The following is a 23231-nucleotide window of genomic DNA, read 5'->3' on the forward strand; positions in this document are numbered from 1 at the left end:
TCACAAATATCCACATCAGTTTCATCATCAGTTTTCAAATCAATCTTCTCACCGAACATTGTTCTTAAAGTAAGAGCTTGAAGAAGCAAGTCAGAGTTCTTGTAACAATGTAATTTCACCCTCATTTCAACAATTGGAATGGATTGTATCGATACACCATAATGCCCTTTATGAATATTAATAGGAAATATTAATATTTGAGCAGAAACTAACTGATCAAATATTTAATGAATCATTTCCCCTTCCCCTCCCCAATACAGTCCCTACGATATTTACAATTGGTAATCAGGAAGCACTGCTGCTTTGCAAGTAAAATTGACAACATCTTGCAGACTAACCAAGAGTATTAGGGGATTGAGATGTGATTGAATATTAATAGCTCAGGTGGGTAATTGGGATGTAGGTTTGATCTCTGAGCTTGGCAATTTGGCTGCAAACATTTTGTCTCCATTGGGGGGGGGCATCTTCAGTGCACTTTGAATTGTGCTCATTTGTCAAAGCACTGGCCTTTAAATTGGTGTGGGTGTTGTTTGTCCAGATGCTTCTGAGTCAAATTTGCGGCCAAGCCACTACACTCGGAGATATTAGGGGATTGGTGTCCCATTTTTTCCCCATTATGTAAGTGGGTTAAGAACATCACTTACTAGTTTTATTATTGAGTCCTAAGTTTATCTTCAAAGTGAAATTACATTTGAAACACATTTTAGCTGGTAATGCTAAATCTGTTTGCCTTGTGACCTGCAAGAACCTAAAAAAAGATCTCTGAGGATGAATATGTTCAAGTCAAAGCTTTATGCCACTCCAGGAAAAATATAAAAAGGAAAGTATGTGTCATTATAATGAGAAAACAGCATATTTACTTGATAAACAGCCCTTCATATAAAATTGAAGCAATCATTTACCTCCAAAATAATTTCCATCCATAGATTTTTAAGTTACTTTCCTAACATTATTCATGCCTTGGAGTAGGCATCTCTGTATTTTTATGGATGAGGATGGAAAAACCCACATTGATTGTTGTTTAATAGCTATTCTGTCTCAGTGATATTTGTACCATACAAAGGTTTTAAAATATATAAATCTTTTAGGGCTATTTTTAATACAGGTAACTAACCTTCTAAGCTTACACATTTAAGTGTAATGTATTCCCTTCAGGGTTATTTTGGTTTTATTTTGTCTTTTTTGTTTTCCTGGTCTGGTCTGAATAATGTATATCTACCATTTCCTTATACCACTAAAACAAATAATGAATATAAACTATCATAGGTAACAGTTATTTCTTCTAATATAATTACTACTCTTTTTGTAGAATAAATCTGGTGAGATACATTTTAGTTAGCATATCGTCATGTTTCCTAATATGATCTTTATATTGAACAGCTATTAACATTGACTTCTTTGATTATTTGATTTATTTGCTTACTTACTATGCCTATAAGCCATTTCAGTCACAATAGACTGTGAAAGACATTCAGAGACCTTCTTATAATTCATTGCAGTAATTGTGTTAAAATAGATACACATTCATGCACAATCCAAAATAACTGCAGACAATGTTAACATATAGACCTTCCCCTATAAGAAGGGTCAAAACAACATATCAAAGATCTTGATGGTACACTGCCTTTATGAATACTCAAGGATATGGGGTCTAATTTGTAAGGAAATTCAGAGAAAGAGTGCATTGTCCAGAGAAAGAGTGCATTGACCAAAAAGTCCTTCTCCGGAGTCCTGGCCCATAGAGAATCTTCTCTTCTCAAACACAATGTACAGGTAGAAATCACTAGGAGAAGGCAATACCAAGATACCCAGTCCCTGTTCTCTAAAAAAAAATTAAAACTTAACCATCATCCTGAATTACTCCTTAAAACAAACTAGTTGCAAGTGCAGTTCTCAAAATAGTAGTGGTAGTTTTACCTATATGTGTTGCTGTCTGAAATGCTTCAATCTGGACCAGCAGAAGCCTCCAAGTCATCTTCAGGGGCAATCCCAAGTACAACATATTAGAGTAGTCCAAACAAGAGATGACCAAAACATGAATGATGATAAGTAGAATATTCTGCTCCAGAAAGGGTTTGTACTGTAAAACATAAGATGGAGCTGCACAGAGGCTGTGTCCTAGCCAGTGCTGCTCATTATGCAGGAGCAGGGAACCTAGGAGGACCCACAGATTACAGGTAATCCTTGACTTACAACAGTTGGTTTAGCAACCATTCAAAGCTACAGTGGCACTGAAGAAAAGTGACTTATGACCATCTTTCACAGGTACGGCCTTTGCAGGGTCAAAATTTAGATGCTTGGCAACTGGTTCATATTTATGACCATTGCTGTGTCATTTGATCACCTTTTACAATCTTTGACAAGAAAGTCAGGAAGCTAGATTCACACTTAACCACTGGGTTGCTAACTTATCAACTGCAGTGATTCACTCAATAACTGAGGCAAGAAAGGTCGTAAAATGGTGCAAAACTCACTTAATAAATGTCTCACTTAACAACAGAAATTTTGGGCTCAGTTGTGGTTGTAAATTGAGGACTACCTGTCTAAACTAGCTCTGTCCATGGAAACTTGAATGTTCAATCATTGAGTTGCTTCTGACTCTTTGTGATCCAATGGCTGTTATATCCCAAGATTATCTATCAGTGCTTTTCTGGTTTCTTCTAAGTTCCTGCTAGTGTCATTAGTAATAGTATATAACCACCTTATTTTCTCTAATTCCTCTTTTTTTCTATTATTAATGTTTCCAATAAGAAGTCTGATTTTACTTCCTGTGGCACTGAATCATTTGTTGTCTTTGCAATCCAAGGCACTCTTAATGTTTTCTCCACCTCCATATATCAAAGGCATTAACTTTTCTTCATTCAGCCTTTTTTTTAGGATCCAACTTTCTCAGCCACTTATTAAAACAGGGTGCTTTTATAGTATGAACATTTCTTGTCAGTGTACTATCTTTGCATCATGATATTTTATCTAGACCTCTCATCCATTCTTTATTAAGGTCACTATTGCTGAATTTTTGCGCCTATGAAAATAAAGTTTTTTACTATTACTTTACCTTCTTCTATGCTCAGGTGCATTGAGTTGGCATTATCTCTTGATTTAATCATAATTGTTCTGCATGAGTTTTTCTTTTCGTTTTATGTTTTAATTTTTTTGTTATGCTTTTGATATGGAACAATATGCACACTAGCTTTTGCCCTCTCTTCTTTTAAATTCAACAAGACATTTTTTAAATCTTCTGGATTTCACAGTGGTATCATCAACATAGCTGAGGTTTTTATGTTTCTCCCAGCTATATTCATTGTATTTCCTCTAGTGAAATATTTTTCATTATATATTTGACATGTGTTTAATTGTTCTGTATCTTGTTAACATTATTGCTTGTAGTTGTTGTATAAATTCATCAATAGACAAATGAGGTGGCCAATACAGAGGCCCCCAACCTTTTAGGCACCAGGGACCAGTTCTGTAGGGAGAGGTTTTTCAGCAGACCAGATGGGGCATGGTTTCGTGTGCTGCCTGCATCCCATGGGTGGGCTTCACTTGTTTGCGCAGCCCAGTTTCTGGCATGCCGCGGGCCAGTGCCAGTCCATGGACCGGGGGTTGGGGACCTCTGGCCTAGTATGTTCATATTTAAAAGATATCTACTATTTCTTGTGGTCCACCGTATCAAAAGTCTTTGTATGATTAATAAAGCAAAAAAAAGATATCTTTTTAAAAATTGTCTAGAATTTTTCCATTATCATTCAGTGTTAGCACTGTTAACTCAGATGTCCCCCACCTTTTTGGAATTTTCTTTTTATATGTGACAATTCTTAGTCAACATATAGGTCTGGACTGCAAAATTATGAGAAGCGAGCTTTATATTTTGGGGGGGGCTATTGGGATATAAATGAGTCTCCTCCAGTTCCTTGGACTCCAGTGTGCTTGTCTTATAAACTGCAAGCGATTTTCTAGGACTCATTTAACTTCACTTTTCAAAATGTCTGGCTTTAGTACTGATGAAACCTTGCTTAACAGTCATTTATTCTTCCATATATTTTGTGCTATTTCTTCATTAAATCTCCCTCAGATCTTTGATCTCTTTGTATCTTATTATGCTTATTTTTGTATGAAAAGTTTCACCTGCCTTCTCCGATTTTCTTTAAAAAAATAGCTTGTTTTCCCTTTTAAACTATATTCTTAATTTATTTGCTTTGCTAATTTTATATGACTCCTTATCTCTTGTTGCTTTTGTCTTGTATTCACTGTTTAGTTGGACCGATGTTCAGTTTTAACATAGCTGCTCTGGCCACATCCACTATGCCTTGGTTCATAGTCCTGGCAGAACAATGGTATACATATCTTTGTAACATTGCCCTGATTGTCAATGTCCCTTTGGCGAAATATTTGAGTGGGTTGTCATTTTCTTCTCATACAATATTTAATCTGTTCCCTTGTCTATGACTTGTCCATCATAGATCAATCTTCTGCAAGTGTACAGTCCCAACAGTATAGCTCATAGCATCACTGTAATATGGAAGAACCCTGGTGGTGCAATGGTTAGAATGCACTATTTCTGGTAACTCCTGGCTGCCAGCAGTTTGGTAGTTTGAGTGTCACCGGCTCAAGGTTGACTCAGCCTTCCATCCTTCTGAGATTGGTAAAATGAGGAATCAGATTGTTGGGGGCAATATGCTGACCCTGTAAACCGCTTAGAGAGGGCTGTAAAGCACTGTGAAGCGGTATATATGTCTAAGTGCTATTGCTGTTGCTAAGTGCTATATGCAAATACTTTCACTGCTGCAGAGTAGCAATCCATTAAGGGGCCCTTTGTTGATACCCCAGCTAAAGCCCTATGTGCATATGCAACAAGATTTCATTTTTGAGTATATTTGCACAACCTTTCATCAGAATTAGAAATACATCTCTTTTATAATCCTAGAATAACTTATTTTCAAAATATGAAACCCATATTGATATAGTGTACATTTGCTCTTTCAGAGTTTCAGATAATAAACTTCAGCAATCAAATGGAATGTTCAACTTTCTTGTTTGTCTTGGGAAAGTAATTCTGTAAGTTCAATAAAGCCGATCGACTGGGTCTTTATTGAGTCTTTTTTTTTGACATACAGAAATGCCATTCCTTTTAAAAAATAATGATAATAATATTACAGTAAGCACTAAGTGAACTCTTAGTGACTATTAGATAATTAGTTTTAAAAATTAAAAGATCCTATGGGACACATCTAGCAACAGTTGACAGTACAAGCACAATATACAAAAGGCTTTCATAATGCAGACCCCAAACAATAGGAAAGAATTTATTTAAAATAATATAGTGTATATACAAGTCTCAGATATAGTAGGTCATACATTTGACTTCATTAGGCAGTTACCTCTGAATTATTCAGCAAGTGAATTGTCAAAACAGGACTTTGTATATTGTTAGGTATTCTGGTGTGGCAAAATAATGGATTGTGATGTCCGTAGAGAATACTACATAAAACTGTCAGTAGTTTATATTCTAAAGTCAGATCTCTAGAAAATTCATATTATTTATTTTATGAATGGAACTGAAAATATTAAAAATGGATCTCTTTCTTTTGTCTTTAATTGCTAATTTAAGATTAAAGTATCTGTGGCTTCAGGAGGAAACTGCATTCGAACATACAGACCAGAAATTAAAAAAGGATTGTACAACACTGTTATTCTCAACGTGAAGACAACTGTTGCTGATAATCTACTTTTTTATCTTGGAAGCAATAGATTCGTAAGTCCGCATTAATTTTTCTTTTAAAAATTGTTACCATCTGACTGTATATTGATATTAATTCTGGCAATGTAGCTGGAGCACCATCTGATGTTCTGAGGGCATTACTGTTGCCATGATATCATCCCATATCATCGTGTCTGCATTTTCCTAAGCAACAGCAAAAGCAAGTGTTATTATCAGAATCCCTTGGCTCAAATTAGGGTATTGTCACCACCTGTGTAGGAAACTGACCAGTAGTGTTCCGACTGCTGGACCCTTAACAGTTAATCTGTTATTTATTTATTTATTTATTTTTATTTTAATTCCATTTATATCCCGCCCTTCTCCGAAGACTCAGGGCGGCTTACAAGCTTAGCAGTAGCCTTCATTCTATGTATATGCCTGCTTATTAGGGCTTTTGCCCCCCCCCCAGCGGCATTATTACAAAGTCAGCTTAATTGCCCCCAACAATCTGGGTCCTCATTTTACCTACCTCGGAAGGATGGAAGGCTGAGTCAACCTTGAGCCTGGTGGGATGCGAACCTGCACTGATTGCAGGCAGCTGGTGTTACTTAAGGAGGCATTAGCCCACTGCCCCACCAAGGCTGTATGAACAGAGGCACAGAATCAAGATCACATGAAGTATTAGTACCACTTTATAAAATCCTAGTAAGACCACACCTGGAATACTGCAGCCAATCATATCACAAAAAGGACGTTTAGAGTTTGGAAAAAATTCAGAGAAGAGCAACTAAGATGGGGTGCCTTCCTTGGAGTGAGTCAAAATGATAAAATTGATATGGATGGAACCCGAACCATTTTTGTTTTACCACAACAGTGACAAATAATGTTAAAAAAAACTGGTGGTATTGCTACCACTGCCATCAGCTATGCAATAATGAAATAACTTGAAAGAGGAAGTTGGGGTAGGGAGAGAAGAGAATGATATAACACTTGTTAAGAGGAACCTATGCAGCCCCATCCAAATGGAGAGACTCCAGAGGAACTAAATGCATAGGGAAGATAAATAAAGATCAAAAGAACTTCTAGTAGAAAAATCTAATTCATAAAGTTTTAAGGAAACAATCCAACTGATGGATTAATTATCTTTATAAAAATTAGGTCAAAAAATTTAAAAAGTTTTATTTTGTTTCTAAAACGCACAAGAGAAAATAAGCTGCAAAACTGATTCAAAAAGAAGTTTCAGCAAAAAAAAACCACATTTGTATTACATACTAGGCTAAAATCATTAAAATAAATTAGAAAAAAGTGTGTGTGAGGTGTCCCTGGGCAGCAGATATGATTACGCAAAGATATGAAGTTATGATAAAGCGAACTGGAGGTTATTGAATCTCCTCTTCCTATAATGTTACCTCCTCGTTTTATCTATATTTTTAAAAATAGATTTAAATATCTTTGAACGTGTAAATTTTACAGAATATTATAGATTATGCAAGACAATAATTGACAGCCACTACCAATGGGAAAGATGTTTCAGCTCATAAATATTACATATGGAACATGATAAAGAAAAAGATTTTCAGAAAAAAAATACATTTAGAATAATTATCCCTTCATGGTAGTATATAGCTGTTCATTGCTCTTAATTGCTTCATTTTCACTGTTTTACTAAATATCACTTTGCATTATTTTACCAGATTGTCTCAGAGGTAGCAAACACTATAATTATGCTATTATGCTTCCTCATTCTAGACTGACTTCTTGGCCATAGAAATGCGTAAAGGAAAAGTGGATTTCTTATGGGACGTGGGATCTGGAGTCGGGCGTGCGGATTACCCAGATCTCACAATTGATGATGGAGTTTGGTACCGAATTGAAGCATCAAGGCAAGTTCCTAAGATCTTCCAGACTAATTGTATCACTCTCAAATGGCAATTCCATGCTCCAATTTTCAAAAAAGCTTAGCAGAAAGATATCATTTTCAAAATGGCATCACACTTGTGCGAATTCTTTTGAAAGTAGTTCTTCTGGGATGCATCTTATTGTATTTTTAGAATCTAATACAATGTAATGCACAATCAACTATAAAAACTGAACATAAAGCAATTTTAAGGATCCTTCTTGAGAGTGCAGTAAATAGTTATTGTGGCCATGTGGGAAGGGAAAGAAGACTCCAGGTGGTACCTGCTGCCTACCTTGTTCCCTTTTGTCTTCAGGGATCCTGCCGTCAGAGAGTAGGCCAAAATATGGTCTTACTAAGTGGAGAATGTTCTGCCAGTGCTTTTACAATATGGAGAATGTTGCTTTAGCTTTTTATTTATTTATTTTTGTATGCACTGCTTCTGAATTTCTTTGATTTTTGTTGTATGAGTGCAAACGCATAATATAAACCTAACAAATACAAGGAATATTTTAAAAGCCCTACTGACCTTTTAGACATCAGAATCGGTATACCATTTTTAGTGGTATATTATTGTCCAAATGAATAAAGTGGTGACCCATCTTACTTACCTATCATTTTGCCAACGTGGCTGTGACAAAAGTACTTTGTGAATAAAACTAATTGGGATGATGTGTTTCTCCCACTCATTAGGAAATGGACCGAGGATGGATGGATCTGAATAACATGGGTTGTGGGAGCAATCCCTAAGTTGAAATCTTCTGAAGGATCTGTCTTCAGATCATTTCAAGTTTCCCCATCTACCATTCTTATCAAATTTTGTAAATGAACCTACATTTTGCTGCAGCTTTGTGTGTGCATGTATATGCAGTGCTCATGGGCACTGGGGCATAGAGCACAATCATGGCAGGCAGGTCTATGAACCTGCAATTTTGGAATGGTGGTCTCAGTCAAGAGTCAAGGCAGGAGAAGACTCGCAACCCTTTCCAATGGATCAGCTCTTCACATTACTGACTTTTATAGGAGATTTGAGACTATATCAGAAAAAAGTGCAGCTTTCAAATCATTCTTTGAGATTAGGCCTTGAATGCTAATTCCTTTGATTGAAGTTTGAGCCCTTTCAAATATGTGTTTTGATCTGCATGCTGATTAAACTATGTCACTTGACATGTTCCAATGGAATGGTTCTTGTTCTGTTGGAAACTCAAAACTGAAGTACTTTTGTCTTCGTCTGTTGAAATGCCATTCATGATCTGGCTTACTATACTGCCATAATAAATCTATTGAACTTATTCAGAGTGCAAAAGCATGTCTGTCATGAAAAGAACAGACAAAGGAATAAACAAATCAAGAGATGAGCCTTAGTAGTCTGGAGTGCTTCAGATTCAAAAATGGGGAAGGGAGTGAGGAAGTGCAAAGAAAGAAAACAGATGAATATGTCTCTTCAGTAAAATATAAAATATTTTTGATGCATGAAGTCATTGGAGTCTATAGAATAAATTGATGTTTGTTATTTTCCAGTATCTTTTATTTTCTGCTCCAAATAAAGGAATTGTGAACTTTATCTTTTAAAAATAAATGAGCTGCATTTTAGATTTAGAGATGAAAATCCCTGCAAACTCTAGAAGCTAATATAAATAACTAAGAAATTGTCCTCTCCATTTGTGTGGTATGGACTTTCAGGCAACAGATGTGGTGGATTGAAATTGTAGTCCACATAATTCTGTGTTTCCATAGTGGATTTTGTTTTCTTCTGAGATTAAAATAATAGGCTGGCTTCATCTCATAACTTCTTGCCACAGGGATTACATGTTATCAGGCACCCGTGTTTCAACCTAGTCAGTAGGTATATATTCCTATTGGCTTACTCTTCACATGAAATCATTCCCTAACAATCAGAATCCATAGTGTATCCTAATAGCTTAAAACATGAATACAGAAATTCACAAAATGTCATCTTCCATGTGTGAATATCTTCAGAGATTGGAGAGAATGCTTGTATTCACAGGAAGCTAAATACTGTATTAGTTGATAGTAGCAAAACTCATTCCCCTGTTTTCTGTCTTACAGGACTGGAAGAAATGGCACAATTTCAGTACAGGCGTTAGAGGGTCCTAAAGCCACCATCGTTCCTAGCATTTTCAGTGCAATTTCTCCACCTGGTTACACGATTTTAGATGTGGATGCAAATGCCATGCTCTTTGTTGGAGGTTTAACTGAGAAAATAAAGGTAATGAGTGACTCTCTGCTTAACTGGTCAGTGTAACCATACGTGCTTTTCTTTGTTTTATTTGAAACATTTGCTTGAGAGGGAACAGTCTTAAATCACTGTCCTCTGTGAGATTTCAGAGAGTTGTGCAGGAAATGACTTCTAGACTGCAGTCTAATTAATTGCCAATAAAATAAATGTCACAATAATGACAGTACTTAGATCTGCATTATTCAGATTTGAAGCAGATATGCCTTACCTACTCCTATTTTCAAGTAGTGTCAGCAACTGTCATCCCTTTAAAATCTTCTGAGCTTTTAACAAAACTGTGCCTACCTATGGTGCAAGGCAATAAAAGACACAGATTCCTTAATGTGCCACCAGCAAATACAACAATGACCTTGAACTACACTTGATACAAATCTTATTTCCCACTTTAGATACAATTATTTATTGAATGATTTTCATTGCAGCTGAAAAGATCCACAGAATGGTACCAATATTAATTGGAATATGACACATTTTTACAAAGATATATAATCATGAAAGGATCAAATATCGCTGTATTAATTCCAGCCCATAGAACAACAGAGCCTAAAGCATCTTGCCTGTTGCACTGGGGTTGCACTGTGACAAACAGACCTTGTGCACAATCTGAGGCTTCTTCTAAATTCTTTTCTTCTGCTGTGGTGATGCAGGGGTTAGAATGCAGTATTGCGTGACCAGCTCAACATTGACTTAGTCTTCCATCCTTCCAAGATCAATAAATTGAGGACCCTGATCAGCAATATGCTGATTCTATAAACCTCTCAAGGAGCACTGTAAAGCACTATGGAGCGGTATATAAGTCCAAGTTCTATTGCTATTGCTAAAGCACAATAGGAACTGTTTCCAAATCCCAGATTGAGGCTATATTACTAATTGTCATTATTGAAATGAGGTTTTCTCTCAATCCCCTGTTCAGAACCGTAAGAACAGGTAGAAACTGGAATTCAGCGATGTTAAACCCTAATGTCATTTATATCTGACGTCAGTCAAGATTCACAACCAAATTTGCATATGCAATATGACATATATCAGTAGTACTAGGAAAGATTTGACTTGCTGACTAATTTATTCTATTTTTTTTAATCCCATTTATATCCCGCCCTTCTCCGAAGACTCAGGGCGGCTTACAATCTAAGCACAATCAATGTGCTTAGCAATAGCCTTCATTCTATGTATATGCCTGCTTATTAGGGCTTTCGGGGGGGCCCAAGCGGCATTATTACAAAGTCAGCTTAATTGCCCCCAACAATCTGGGTCCTCATTTTACCTACCTCAGAAGGATGGAAGGCTGAGTCAACCTTGAGCCTGGTGGGATGCGAACCTGCACTGATTGCAGGCAGCTGGTGTTACTTAAGGAGGCATTAGCCCACTGCTCCACCAAGCTCCTTCTAGGCTAATTAGAAAATGAGAGAATCAGGGGTTCCCTGTTGGTTTTATTTGTATCTGACCATTGGAAAATGGCTTTGGATGGCAAATTATTTTGACCTTCAGATGATTTACCTGAAACCATGTTATGTAACCTTCTTTTAAAGTGAAGCATTGTGGGTGAAATACCTGCAGCAGCAACTTCCAGTGTCTTATTCAGTTGAAATATATGTGGCTATGTGTGTTCCTATGAAACTCACTGGCCATTTTTCTCAGACATGATGTCAGGTCAGCAGGCAAGCATCAGAAGCAGCAAAAATGAAGACAGACAGAAAGGACAGGGAGAGAGAAAGCTACTGGAGAAGTCTGTAATACCTCCAGTATCCTCTTGGGTGCTCAAAGTTTGAAGTTGCTGATCACATCATGTGAAAAAAATAAAGGACCCAAAATAATCACATGACTGAAGATGGACAACATCAGTCCCACTAGGTAGACCAGATCAGAAAACCAACTCCACTTTAAGAGATCTACACTTTTTTGAGATAGGCTATAATAACAGAGACTTTCAAGTCTTGGATATATTGTACATCCTCTCCTTCTTACACTGCAGTGAATCAGGGAAGCATTTGCCTGCATTGCTTCTGAATATTATTTTGCTCCCCAGGATTTTCAGCCCTCTTTGCCTAGGCAACAGATTTTGCACATTTCTGTCCAGGTCATCTTTCTTTTTCTCTACAGACAAAACTTTGGGCCTTCTCACTCTGTTACAGTGCTTTAACCACCACATTTTGAAATACTTATAGTCACATTTTCACTGAACAAGGACCACCGGGTTAAAGGAAATCAGCATAAAGTTTCCTTCCTTCCTTCCTTCCTTCCTTCCTTCCTTCCTTCCTTCCTTCCTTCCTTCCTTCCTTCCTTCCTATAAAAAAGAGAAGTGATGAAACTATTTGATTATTTTATGTCCAAATAGAATAGAGTAACACAAAGTACACACCTGAACTCATACCTGCAGTAGATTCTGAAGTAAAATCCCTGATAAATAAGTCATTTTGCATGGCCCTACAGAGACACCCATAGACAAATGAGCCTTTAAAAACTGTTCCAATCTTCCAAACAGCTCTGTATCTAATCAATCAGACCTTAAAAATAAACTGTAAATTAATCTAGACAGATTCTGGGCTTGAACCATTCTTTAGCATATAAATTAAAAGAATTACAGCTTTTATTTACTCCTAAGACAAGATAAAGCTTTGCAAAGATCTCAGTTTCCCATCTTTCTATTTGAGGCTGTTTCCATAATATATACATTCTTTAAGTTCATATAGTAATTTATAATTACATGTACAATTTTTGTATAAACCTTGTACTGGGATGGATGGGTGGATAGACTGACAGATCCAACTTGGATCCTAAACTCTTTTTTAAAATCCAATTTGGCTTCACTTCTCTTATATCATTTTTATTATTATCAGCATCTGCTTTAAATCTCAAGTAATTTTCTATATCTTTTGTTAACTCTTTCTTCTCATCTGATACTTTTCCAGTAGTTTAAATCCTGGTATTTCCTATCCAATCTTAGTGCTATAAATAGGTACATAATCCACAGATAATTTCATTCATGCATTTCAATATTGTATATGCATAAACTTTGAATAAGTGTTATCATTTGAATTGAAGTGATGCATAAATTTGTAGAAAAATACCGTCAGAAATTATACTGTGGTTTTGGGATTCTTAATTACATATTTAATTCATTAATTATTCAACTTAGAGATCTCTCAACCCCAAAATACTCTAGGTAGTTCACACCATAAAAACAAAATAACAAATATACAATCAAAGTAGAACATAAAATAGTAAACAAGGTGGGGAATTAATTAGCAATAACAACTGTATCATACACATAGCAGGAATTCCAACTATCCTAGCCCATTATTTATTTATGTAATACATTGAAGAAGGATGTCCATTATGGCCATGATAGTTCAGATTAATAATAATAATAATAATAATATAAAGTTGGAAGGGACCTTGGAGGTCATCTAGTCCAACCCCCTGCTCAGGCAGGAAACCCTATACCATTTCAGGCAAATGGCTGTCTAGTCTCTTCTTAAAAGCCTCCAGTGTTGGAGCATTCACCACCTCTGGAGGCAGGTTGTTCCACTGGTTAATTGTTCTAACTGTCAGGAAGTTTCTCCTTAGTTCTAGGTTGCTTCTCTCCTTGACTAGTTTCCATCCGTTGCTTCTTGTCCTGCTTTCAGGTGCTTTGGAGAATAGCTTGACTCCCTCTTCTTTGTGGTAGCCCCTGAGATATTGGAACACTGCTATCATGTCACCCCTCACCCTTCTCTTCATTAAACTACACATACCCAATTCCAGCAGCCGTTCCCTATATGTTTTAGCCTCCAGCCCCCTAATCATCTTGGTTGCTCTTCTCTGTACCCTTTCTAGAGTCTCGACATCTTTTTTACATCGTGGTGACCAAAACTGGATGCAGTATTCCAGGTGTGGCCTTACCAAAGCATTGTAAAGTGGTATTAGTACTTCACTTGATCTTGATTCTATCCCTCTGTTAATGCAGCCTAGCACTGTGTTGGCTTTTTTGGCAGCTGCAGCACACTGCTGGCTCATATTGAAGTGATTGTCTACTAAAACTCCGAGATCCCTCTCACAGTTACTACTATTGAGCAAGGTACCACCTATACTATACCTATGCATTTGATTTTTCCTGCCTAAATGTAGAACCTTACTTTTTTCACCATTGAATTTCATTTTGTTAGATAGTGCCCAGTGTTTGAGTCTGTCCAGATCCTTCTGTATCTTAAGCCTATCTTCTGGAGTATTGGCTATTTCTGCCAGCTTGGTGTCGTCTGCAAATTTGATGAGTTCCCCATCTATCCCCTCATCCAAATCATTAATGAAGATATTGAAGAGCACTGGGCCCAGAACAGAGCCCTGGGGCACCCCACTACACACTTCCTTCCATGTAGATGCGGTTCCATTGAGGACCACACGCTGAGTACGGCCTGTCAGCCAGCTACGAATCCATCTGGTGGTAATGCTATCTAACCCACATTTTTCTATCTTATCAAGTAGTAGGTTGTGATCTACTTTATCAAATGCCTTACTGAAGTCCAAGTAAATTATATCTACAGCGTTCCTCTGGTCCACTAATTTTGTCACTTGGTCAAAGAATGTAATAAGATTTGTCTGGCATGATCTGTTTTTGACAAACCCATGTTGACTTTTAGTGATGACTTTGTTTGCATCAAGGTGTTCGCTGATTTGTTGTTTGATTATCTTTTCCAGAATCTTCCCAGGTATTGAGGTCAGGCTGATAGGTCTGTAGTTTCCTGGATCTATTTTTTTCCCTTTTTTGAAGATGGGAACTACATCAGCTCTCTTCCAATCCTCTGGTAGTTCCCCAGTGCTCCAGGATCTTTGAAAAATATAGTTCAGTGGTTCTGAGATCACGTCTGCCAGTTCCTTGAGAACCTTGGGGTGTAATCCATCTGGTCCTGGTGATTTGAACTCGTCTAGGCTGGACAGGTGCTCACTTACCATTTTCTTGCCTATCTTAACTTGCGTTTCTATTCTGTTTTTTATGGCACTGGTTTGGGTAGGTTGGACTGTTTTTTCCCTTTGTGTAAAGACAGATGCAAAAAACGAATTAAATAGTTCTGCTTTCTCCCTATTGCTTGTCACCTTCTTGCCACTTTCCCCCACTAATGGACCAATCATTTCCTTAACTTTTTTCTTGTTTTTTATATGTTGAAAGAAGCTTTTTTTTGTTATTTTTGACTTTGGTCGCAAGCCTTAGTTCATTTTGAGCCTTAGCTTTCCTCACTTCATCTTTGCAGGCACGGGCTATTTGCTGATATTCTGACTTAGTTATGTGCCCCTCTTTCCAATTCTTATACTTGTCCTTTTTATCTTTCAATTTATCAGAGAGTTCTTTATGCAGCCATGCTGGTTTCTTTTGAGAGCTGTTATTTTTCTTCTTTGTTGGTATTGTACTAGACTGGGCCTTTATTATCTCACTTTTCAAAATTTTCCAAGCTTCTTGAGTTGTTTTCCCCTTTAGGATTCTCATCCATGGAATTCTTCCCATGGTCTCTCTAAGTTTATTGAAATTAGCTCTTTTAAAGTCCAAGACTCTAGTTTGGCTGTGTTCTATTGCTTGTGCCTCCAGAATGTTGAATTCCAATATTGCATGATCACTTCCCCCCAAGGTTCCTGTGGCTTCGACACCTTCTATCATTTCATCTCTGTTTGTGAGAATTAAATCCAATATGGCTAATCCCCTAGTTCCCTTCTCTACTTTTTGGGAGAGAAAGTTGTCTGCTAGGTTTGACAGGAATCTGTTTGATCTTCCACTTGGTGCAGAGTTTGTCTCCCAGTTGATATCAGGGTAATTAAAGTCCCCCATTACTATTGTGATGTGCTTCTTACATACCTTAGTTAGCTGACTAGCAAATAGTTCATCTATTTCCTCTGCTTGGTTGGGCGGCCTATAGTATACACCTATGGCAATGTCATTTTTCCCCTTTTATATTGACCCAAATGCTTTCAGGTTTACAGTTTTCGTCATTGTTGTGCTCTATTTCTGTAGAGATAAAGTTATTTCTTATATAGAGAGCAACTACTCCTCCTCTTTTGTTTAGTCTGTTTCTTTTAAATAGTTTAAATCCCTCTAGCTGTGTGTTCCATTTGTAGGTTTCGTCCCACCATGTTTCCGTAATGGCAACAATATCATATCTGCCCTCATTTACCTGAATTTCTAGTTCACCCTGCTTACTGTTCATACTCTGTGCATTAGTGTATAGACATTTGAGTCCTTTATGACTGACGCTGTGTTTACTTGCTGCATAACTTGTGTGGTGCCTGGCTTCCCCTATTTTCTTAGATTGCCGGGGACAGTGATGTACTGTATCAATTAACTCACTATCCCCATTATTTAGTTTAAATGTTCCTCCAAAAAAGCTGTGATTTTATTGCCAAGTAACTCCGTCCCTTTCTTGGATGGATGCAGACCATCTCTTTTATACATTTTTTCATTGGACCAGCTACAGACATCATGACTAATATAACCAAAGCCTTCTCCTTTACACCACTCCTTTAGCCACATATTAAATTCTGCTATACGCTGGCCTTTTCCATTTTGCTCCTTATACACTGGTAAAACCTCTGAAAAAGTAAGCCTACAGCCTATTCTGCTAAGTTCCTGCCCCAAGCTCTGGAAATCATTCTGCACAGAGAGTACATCTTTTTGGGACAGATCATTAGTGCCAAGATGTACAATAGCCTCCACATCACAGTCCTTGCTGGCATTCTTGCTTATTTTGGAAATACGCTTCTTGTCCCTACTGGCTGTAGCACCTGGAAGACACCTGACCTCTTTCAAAAGACACCTGACCTCTTTCATAATGTAAATCATGGGTACGTAATAAGAGACATTTCCAACTAGTTTGCTAAAAGCCAATCAAACAAAAACAATAATAACACCAACAACATCTGCCTATCTTAGGACCTTGGGAAAGACTTGATATGTCGATAGAAATGCCAAATTCAATCTAAACATCTGTCTGAGGTATGACCAACAGTAATAACAACTATACTTACCCTTTTCTCTTTAAGAGCCCATCATAGTAGATAGGTATAACATTCAAAAAATACTTCCATTTCTGAACTTGCTTCTTCTCTCATCCATTTTTTGCTTTTTAAAAGTTCTTTTCAATGTGAATTGTCTAGTTTGTAATGCCAAGTTTGTCATATTCACAGTGAATTTTGAAGTTTTTCAGAATTCATGCCATGTCTCTTTTTGAAAGTCAAGTTTTTGTTCTCCAGATGTTCATACATTAATATTTTTAATACTTATAATTCTTTATGAAAAGTACCAGGTGCTTATATGTCTCAAATTGCTAAATATCTGGAAATAAAATGATATTGATGAAATGAGACATAAAAGATAATTAAATACTTTTGAAAAAAACAACTTCCAGTGAAAACAATTCTCTTTCAGCAGTTCAGCAGTTACAAAAAGTGTTCTTCAAACTGCTGTGGTTTGTGTGATTATATTGCTAACGTGATAATTATGATTGCACAAAGCCAAGATTAAAAGGTTACTCTAAATGATAAAAAAAAACTAAGGCTCATCCTAACATCCCTAAAGCACCCTCTTGCTGATTGGTTTTAAGGTACTTGTTCTAATTTTTTAAACAAAAATGCCTTTGTTATTATTATTTTTTTTATTTTTTTTGGCCCAAGATGGCGACGGACGCAACCTAAGCTTCGGGCGCTTTTCGAGGGCTCCAAGGAATTCGCTTAGGGAGGCCCACGGTATGGACAGGCGACTCTGGGGGTGGGGGAGTTAACAAACAGCTGCTGGGCGCTATTCTTTGCGGCGCTGAGCCCCCCCCCCTCCAAACTAGCGGCGCTGGAGAACTGCCGCCTCCCGACCTGTCGAGCTCTATTATGGCGCCGAACGCAGTTGCAGCGCCGTGAAGCCCGGGACGCCTTGCCTGATTTTTCTTTTCTGCCGGCTTGCCGAGGTGACTCTGGGGATTGGGAGGACTCTGGAACAGCTGCTGGGCGCTGCTCCTCGTGGCGCTGAGCCCCCCCCTCCGAACTGTCAGCTTGTTGCTCTGAACTGTCGGCTCTTGAGAACTGCCTGCCTGCCGATCTGCCGAGCTTCGCTATGGCGTTGAGCACTGCGACAGCGATGTGAAGTCTGGGATGCCTTCCTTGCTTCCCTCTTCTGCCGGCTTGCCGAGGCGTCTCTGGGGATTGGGGGGATTTTAAAACAGCTGCTGGGCGCTGCTTTTTTGTGGTGCTCAGCCCCCCCCCAGCTAGCGGCTTCTGATTTGAACTGCGGCGTTTGAGACTTTGCCTGCCTGCCGACCTGCTGTTCTCCGCTATGGCGCCGAGAAGTCCGGGACGCCTTGCCCTGCCTTCCTTCTTTCTGCCTGTTCGCCGTGAATACCCTCTGCTTGTCGGAGGGGCAGCGGCGACGATCCCCACCGGTTAGAGATCTTCTTACGATCACCAGCTGGCTGGCGCCGTTTTTGGCGGCGCGGAGCCTTTTTCTCCTCCCGGATGGTGGCTGCAGATGGTGGGCCTGGTCATCGGCCCCGGCGGACATGTTGGCGAATTCCCGGACTTAATACATCTGCTGGGATTGCCTCTCTCCGCCGTTAGAAGATTGCCTGGACTGGCGGATGGGTGCTTGGGAAAGAATGTTCCTGTTCTTCCCCCCCCCCCCCGGACTGGTGGCGCTGGCCGGAGATGCGAGGATTGACAGAGGCCTGGCCTGCCTGTTCTTATTTTTCCGGCTGACAGGCAGGCATTATGGCTAGCTCCATGCCTGATGGGAACTAAGATCCCTCCTATTGATAGTCCAGTGTGGCTGGGACCGGACCGTGGTGGGAGGACGGTTTTGGACTGGCCAGTAACCACCTCACTGGTGTGAGAGACCAGTTGGGGTGGCCCTGGCTCAGGATCCCCTTTTCTCTCTCTGCTCCTGATTGGACTCCTCAGCCGGAGTGAGAGGACGACTGAGGTTGTCCCTTGGATTTCCATCTCAGGTGAGAGCTGAGATGGCTTTGCAGACTAGGAGAGGTGCCTACTGGACTTTTTACCATCTATACACCATCATTGAGCGATCCTTTGGACACAACATCTGCCCTAAAAGACTATCTCAGCGCAGTATGATTTATTATTACTCCGAAGCGGACTTGTATGCCCTTAGGGCAGTTCCTGCCTCATGGGCGCGACCTGTCGCCTGTTTCCATACTCCCCTTAATGACGATCCCAAGCTTTGGGATTCCGAGAGGTGGCTGGGCTTAGATAGGGGCCTCGAGTCAAGACATGCTAAGAGGCCCCTGATAAAATTTTTAGCCGGTTATTTTAAGAGGTTAGGGAGGGGGAGGGAGGGGGGGGTAGGGAGGGAATCTTTAACCGGCACTCAGTCTGGTCCTGTTAGAGGTCCTGACGGGACGGGGTCGGGGGAGGTGGCTGCTGGTTCTGGGAATGTGGGGGTGGGGCTTCAAATCCCCACGGCGATAGGGAATGGCAGCAGGTGTTTGCGCGGAGGGCCATATCAACATCTGGGATCGCGCCCCCGCTATCTCCGAGCGGTGGCGCGCTCCGACCCTCCGGTTAGCACCCTCCTACCCGGGGATGAGGGTGATCAGGCCCCTGAGCTCAGGTTGGTCTATTTTAACGCTAGATCCGTAGTTAACAAAGCTCCCCTCATCCGTGATCTGATCGAGGAGGAATGTGCGGATCTGGCGTGCATCACGGAAACTTGGTTGGGTTCGGAGGGAGGGGTGCCTCTCACCGAGTTATGCCCGCCAGGTTTCCGGGTGCTGCACCAGCCACGGGCTCAGGGCAGGGGTGGTGGGGTGGCAGTGGTTATTCGGGAGACTTTGTGTCCCCGGGAGGCCACCATTGTCCAGATGGCCGGGAGTGAATCCCTCCTCTTGAGATGTGGTCCTCGGGTTCAGTTGGGCTTGTTGCTCACATACCTGGCGCCCAGCTGTGTGGCAACAGCCCTGCCTGAGCTGCTCGACACCCTCTCAGGGTTGGCGGTGGAGTTCCCCAGGCTTATAGTCCTGGGTGACTTCAACCTGCCATCACTGGGGGGGTCGTCGGAGTTAGCTCGGGAGTTCATGGCTTCCATGACAGCCATGGGCCTGACCCAGGTTATTGAGGGCCCTACTCACGAGGGGGATCATACTCTCGACCTGGTGTTCCTGTCTGGACAGTGGTTGGATGATCTGGGAGGGGGTTCTCCGTCCATCACCCCTCTGTCATGGTCAGATCATTACCTCCTGAGGCTGGTTTTCCGTCATGCCATCCCCCGCCGCTGGGCGGCGGAACCGACCAGGTGGTTCCGCCCCAGGCGCCTAATGGACCCGGACCGGTTCCAGAGGGCGCTTGGGCCGATACCTATCACCCTTACCCACAGCCCAGTCGATGCTCTGGTGGAGGCCTGGGAAACGGCTGCCACCAGGGCACTCGACTGTGTTGTACCCATGCGACCTCTGACTCGGCGCAGATCCCGTTGGGCTCCATGGTTCTCGGTGGAGCTCCGGGAGATGAAGCGTCGGAGACGAGGTCTAGAGAGCGGTTGGAGATCCAGCCGATCCGAATCCGACCGATTGCAGTTAAGAACCTTTATAAGGTCTTATCTTGTGGCGATAAGGACGGCGAAGTCTAACTACTTTGCCGCCCTTGTCGCGTCCGCAGATAATCGCCCGGCCGCCCTGTTTAGGGTGACTCGCTCCCTCCTTAACCAGGAGGTGAGGGAGGATCCCTTGCAGGGACGAGCCGAGGAGTTCAGTCATCATCTGACGGACAAAATCGCTCGGATCCGGACCGGCTTGGACTCTGACTGGGCAGAGTCTGATGTGGAGGAATCAGGCGGTCTTGAGCATGTTATCTGGACTGAGTTCGACCCTGTTTCCCCTGATGATGTGGACAGGATCATGGGGAGACTGAGCTCCACCACCTGTTTGTTGGATCCGTGCCCCTCCTGGCTAGCTTATGCGGCTCGGGAGGGAACACGAGGCTGGTTCCATGCAGTAATAACTGCTTCTTTGAAGGAGGGTGTCTTCCCTGCCGCCTTGAAGGAGGCGGTGGTGAGACCCCTCCTCAAGAAGCCTGCTTTGGACCCGGCTGTTTTAAACAACTATCGTCCAGTCTCCAACCTTCGCTTTCTGGCGAAGGTTGTTGAGAGTGTGGTGGCGCATCAGCTCCCTCTGTTCCTGGAGGAAACTGATTATCTGGACCCGTACCAATCGGGCTTCAGGCCCGGACACAGCACGGAGACGGCATTGGTCGCGCTGGTGAATGATCTCTGGAGGGCTAGGGACAGGGGTTGCTCCTCTGTCCTGGTCCTATTAGATCTCTCAGCGGCTTTCGATACCATCGACCATGGTATCCTGCTGCGGCGTCTCAGGGGGTTGGGAGTGGGAGGCACCGTGCTACGGTGGTTCTCCTCCTACCTCCAGGGCCGCTCGCAGTCGGTGTTGACAGGAGGGCAGAGATCCGCCCCGAGGCCTCTCATTTGTGGAGTCCCTCAGGGGTCGGTTCTCTCGCCTCTCCTGTTCAACATCTATATGAAGCCGCTGGGCGAGATCATTCGTGGTTTTGGGGTGGGGTATCACCAGTACGCTGATGATACCCAACTTTTTCTTTCCACCCCGAACCAACCCAGTGACGCCCTCTCCGTGATGTCCCGGTGCCTGGAGGCGGTTCAGGTCTGGATGGGGAGAAACAGGCTTCGTCTCAATCCCGCCAAGACTGAGTGGCTGTGCATATCGGCGTCTCGGGTTAACCAAGTTATTCCACCTCTAATGATGGGGGGTGAGGTGTTACCCCCCGTTGATAGGGCTCGCAACTTGGGCGTCCTCCTGGATTCACGGCTCAATTTTGAAGATCACATAGGAGCCGTGACCAGGGGGGCTTTTGCACAGGTTCGCCTGGTGCGCCAGTTGCGTCCCTATCTGGACCGAGACGCCCTACGCACAGTCACTCATGCGCTTGTGACCTCCCGTTTGGACTACTGTAACGCTCTCTACATGGGGCTGCCCTTGAAGACCACTCGGAGGCTTCAACTGGTGCAGAATGCGGCCGCGCGAGTTGTAATGGGGGTTTCCCGATACTCCCATGTAACACCTCTACTCCGCGAGCTGCATTGGCTTCCGGTTGCCCTCCGGGTGAAATTCAAGGTGCTGGTTATTACCTATAAAGCCCTACATGGCCTGGGTCCGGGTTATTTGAGGGAACACCTGCTGCCGGCATCAAACGCCCTTCGCCCAGTGCGCTCCCACAGGGAGGGTCTGCTCAGGGTTCCGCCGGTGAGAGATTGCCGGCGGGTGACACCCAGGGATAGGGCCTTCTCAGTGGGAGCGCCTGCCCTCTGGAACCAGCTGCCGGTGGAGCTGAGAACTGCCCCCGACCTCCGATCATTCCGCCGGGGCCTGAAGACCTGGCTCTTTGAGCTCTCGGGCCCAGGCTGAGGAGAAATTTTTAATTGGGGTTTTAATTGTGTACAGGGTCAATTTAATATTTTTTAATATGGTTTTAACTTTTGTATGTTGGATTTTTTAATTCCCTGTAAACCGCCCTGAGTCCTCAGGGAAAGGGCGGTATACAAATGCAACTAAATAAATAAATAAATAATGAACCAGAAAAAAGAAGCAAAATTTTAAAAATGTTGTATTAGAACTTGTCATACACACATATATTTTTATTCAAGAGTTTCAGTGAAACTCTTATATTTCATTATAATTACCATTTATCTACATCAGTAATCAATAAGCAATTTGTTCATAAAGGTTGTGGGTGAATGGATGGCCCTAGAAATTTATACAGCTAGTCCTCAAGTTCACTTAGCAACAGTTCAAAGTTACGACCCCCCCCCAAAGTACTTATGACACAGTCCCAAAGTTATGAAAGTTGTAGCACCACAGCAATCATTCACCTTTATGTCCGACCACAGAGACACTGCAACATTCCCTCTGCCTATCCCCCCCCCATAGGGACCTAACAAGCACGGCCTTGCTATGCTAGCCCACTGACTTCTCCCCACCTGATTGCCGACTGCTCAGTTACCTTTCAAAGATCCAGAGTTCCAGAACAGGCTCACCGCTCCTTCTCTCTTCTCAAACAAGCTGTCTCCTCTCCAGCCTCCTTGCCGGGGGGGGGGGGTTGTGTGGCAGCACAGTTTCTTTGCCTGCTCCTGGAGCTCCAAAGGTGGAGTATTAAGAACAGAGGCAGAGTGAGATGAGTGCCCCCTGCTCAGTTTGGCTGACTCACCGAGTCTGAAGGAGCATGAGATTGCACCCACAAAGGCCTCCTTTTGGCATGGAGAACAGAGGCCTGAAGCAACATGAGATCACACCCCTGAAACCTTCCATCTCTTTACAAAAGCTTTTGGTGTGGAGAACTGAAGCCTTTGGGGGCGCGATCTTGCACTCCTTCAGGCCTCTGTCCTTTTGCTTCTT

The 23231-nt window shown here is 41.7% G+C and overlaps 1 protein-coding gene across 1 annotated transcript in view; it reads left to right on the plus strand.

The window, feature by feature from the left end:
• Window positions 1–23231, plus strand: part of LAMA2 (laminin subunit alpha 2) — a 455074-nt gene that overhangs the window by 382681 nt on the left and 49162 nt on the right. Inside the window, exons 45-47 of the mRNA XM_081312969.1 lie at window positions 5609–5752; window positions 7448–7581; window positions 9666–9825. Of these exons, the coding sequence (XP_081169095.1) occupies window positions 5609–5752; window positions 7448–7581; window positions 9666–9825 (438 nt within the window). The remainder of the gene's footprint in view (window positions 1–5608; window positions 5753–7447; window positions 7582–9665; window positions 9826–23231) is intronic.

The sequence above is a fragment of the Vipera berus genome (genome assembly GCF_964194415.1).
Source record: "Vipera berus genome assembly, chromosome: 1".
Classification (NCBI taxonomy): Eukaryota; Metazoa; Chordata; class Lepidosauria; order Squamata; family Viperidae; genus Vipera; species Vipera berus.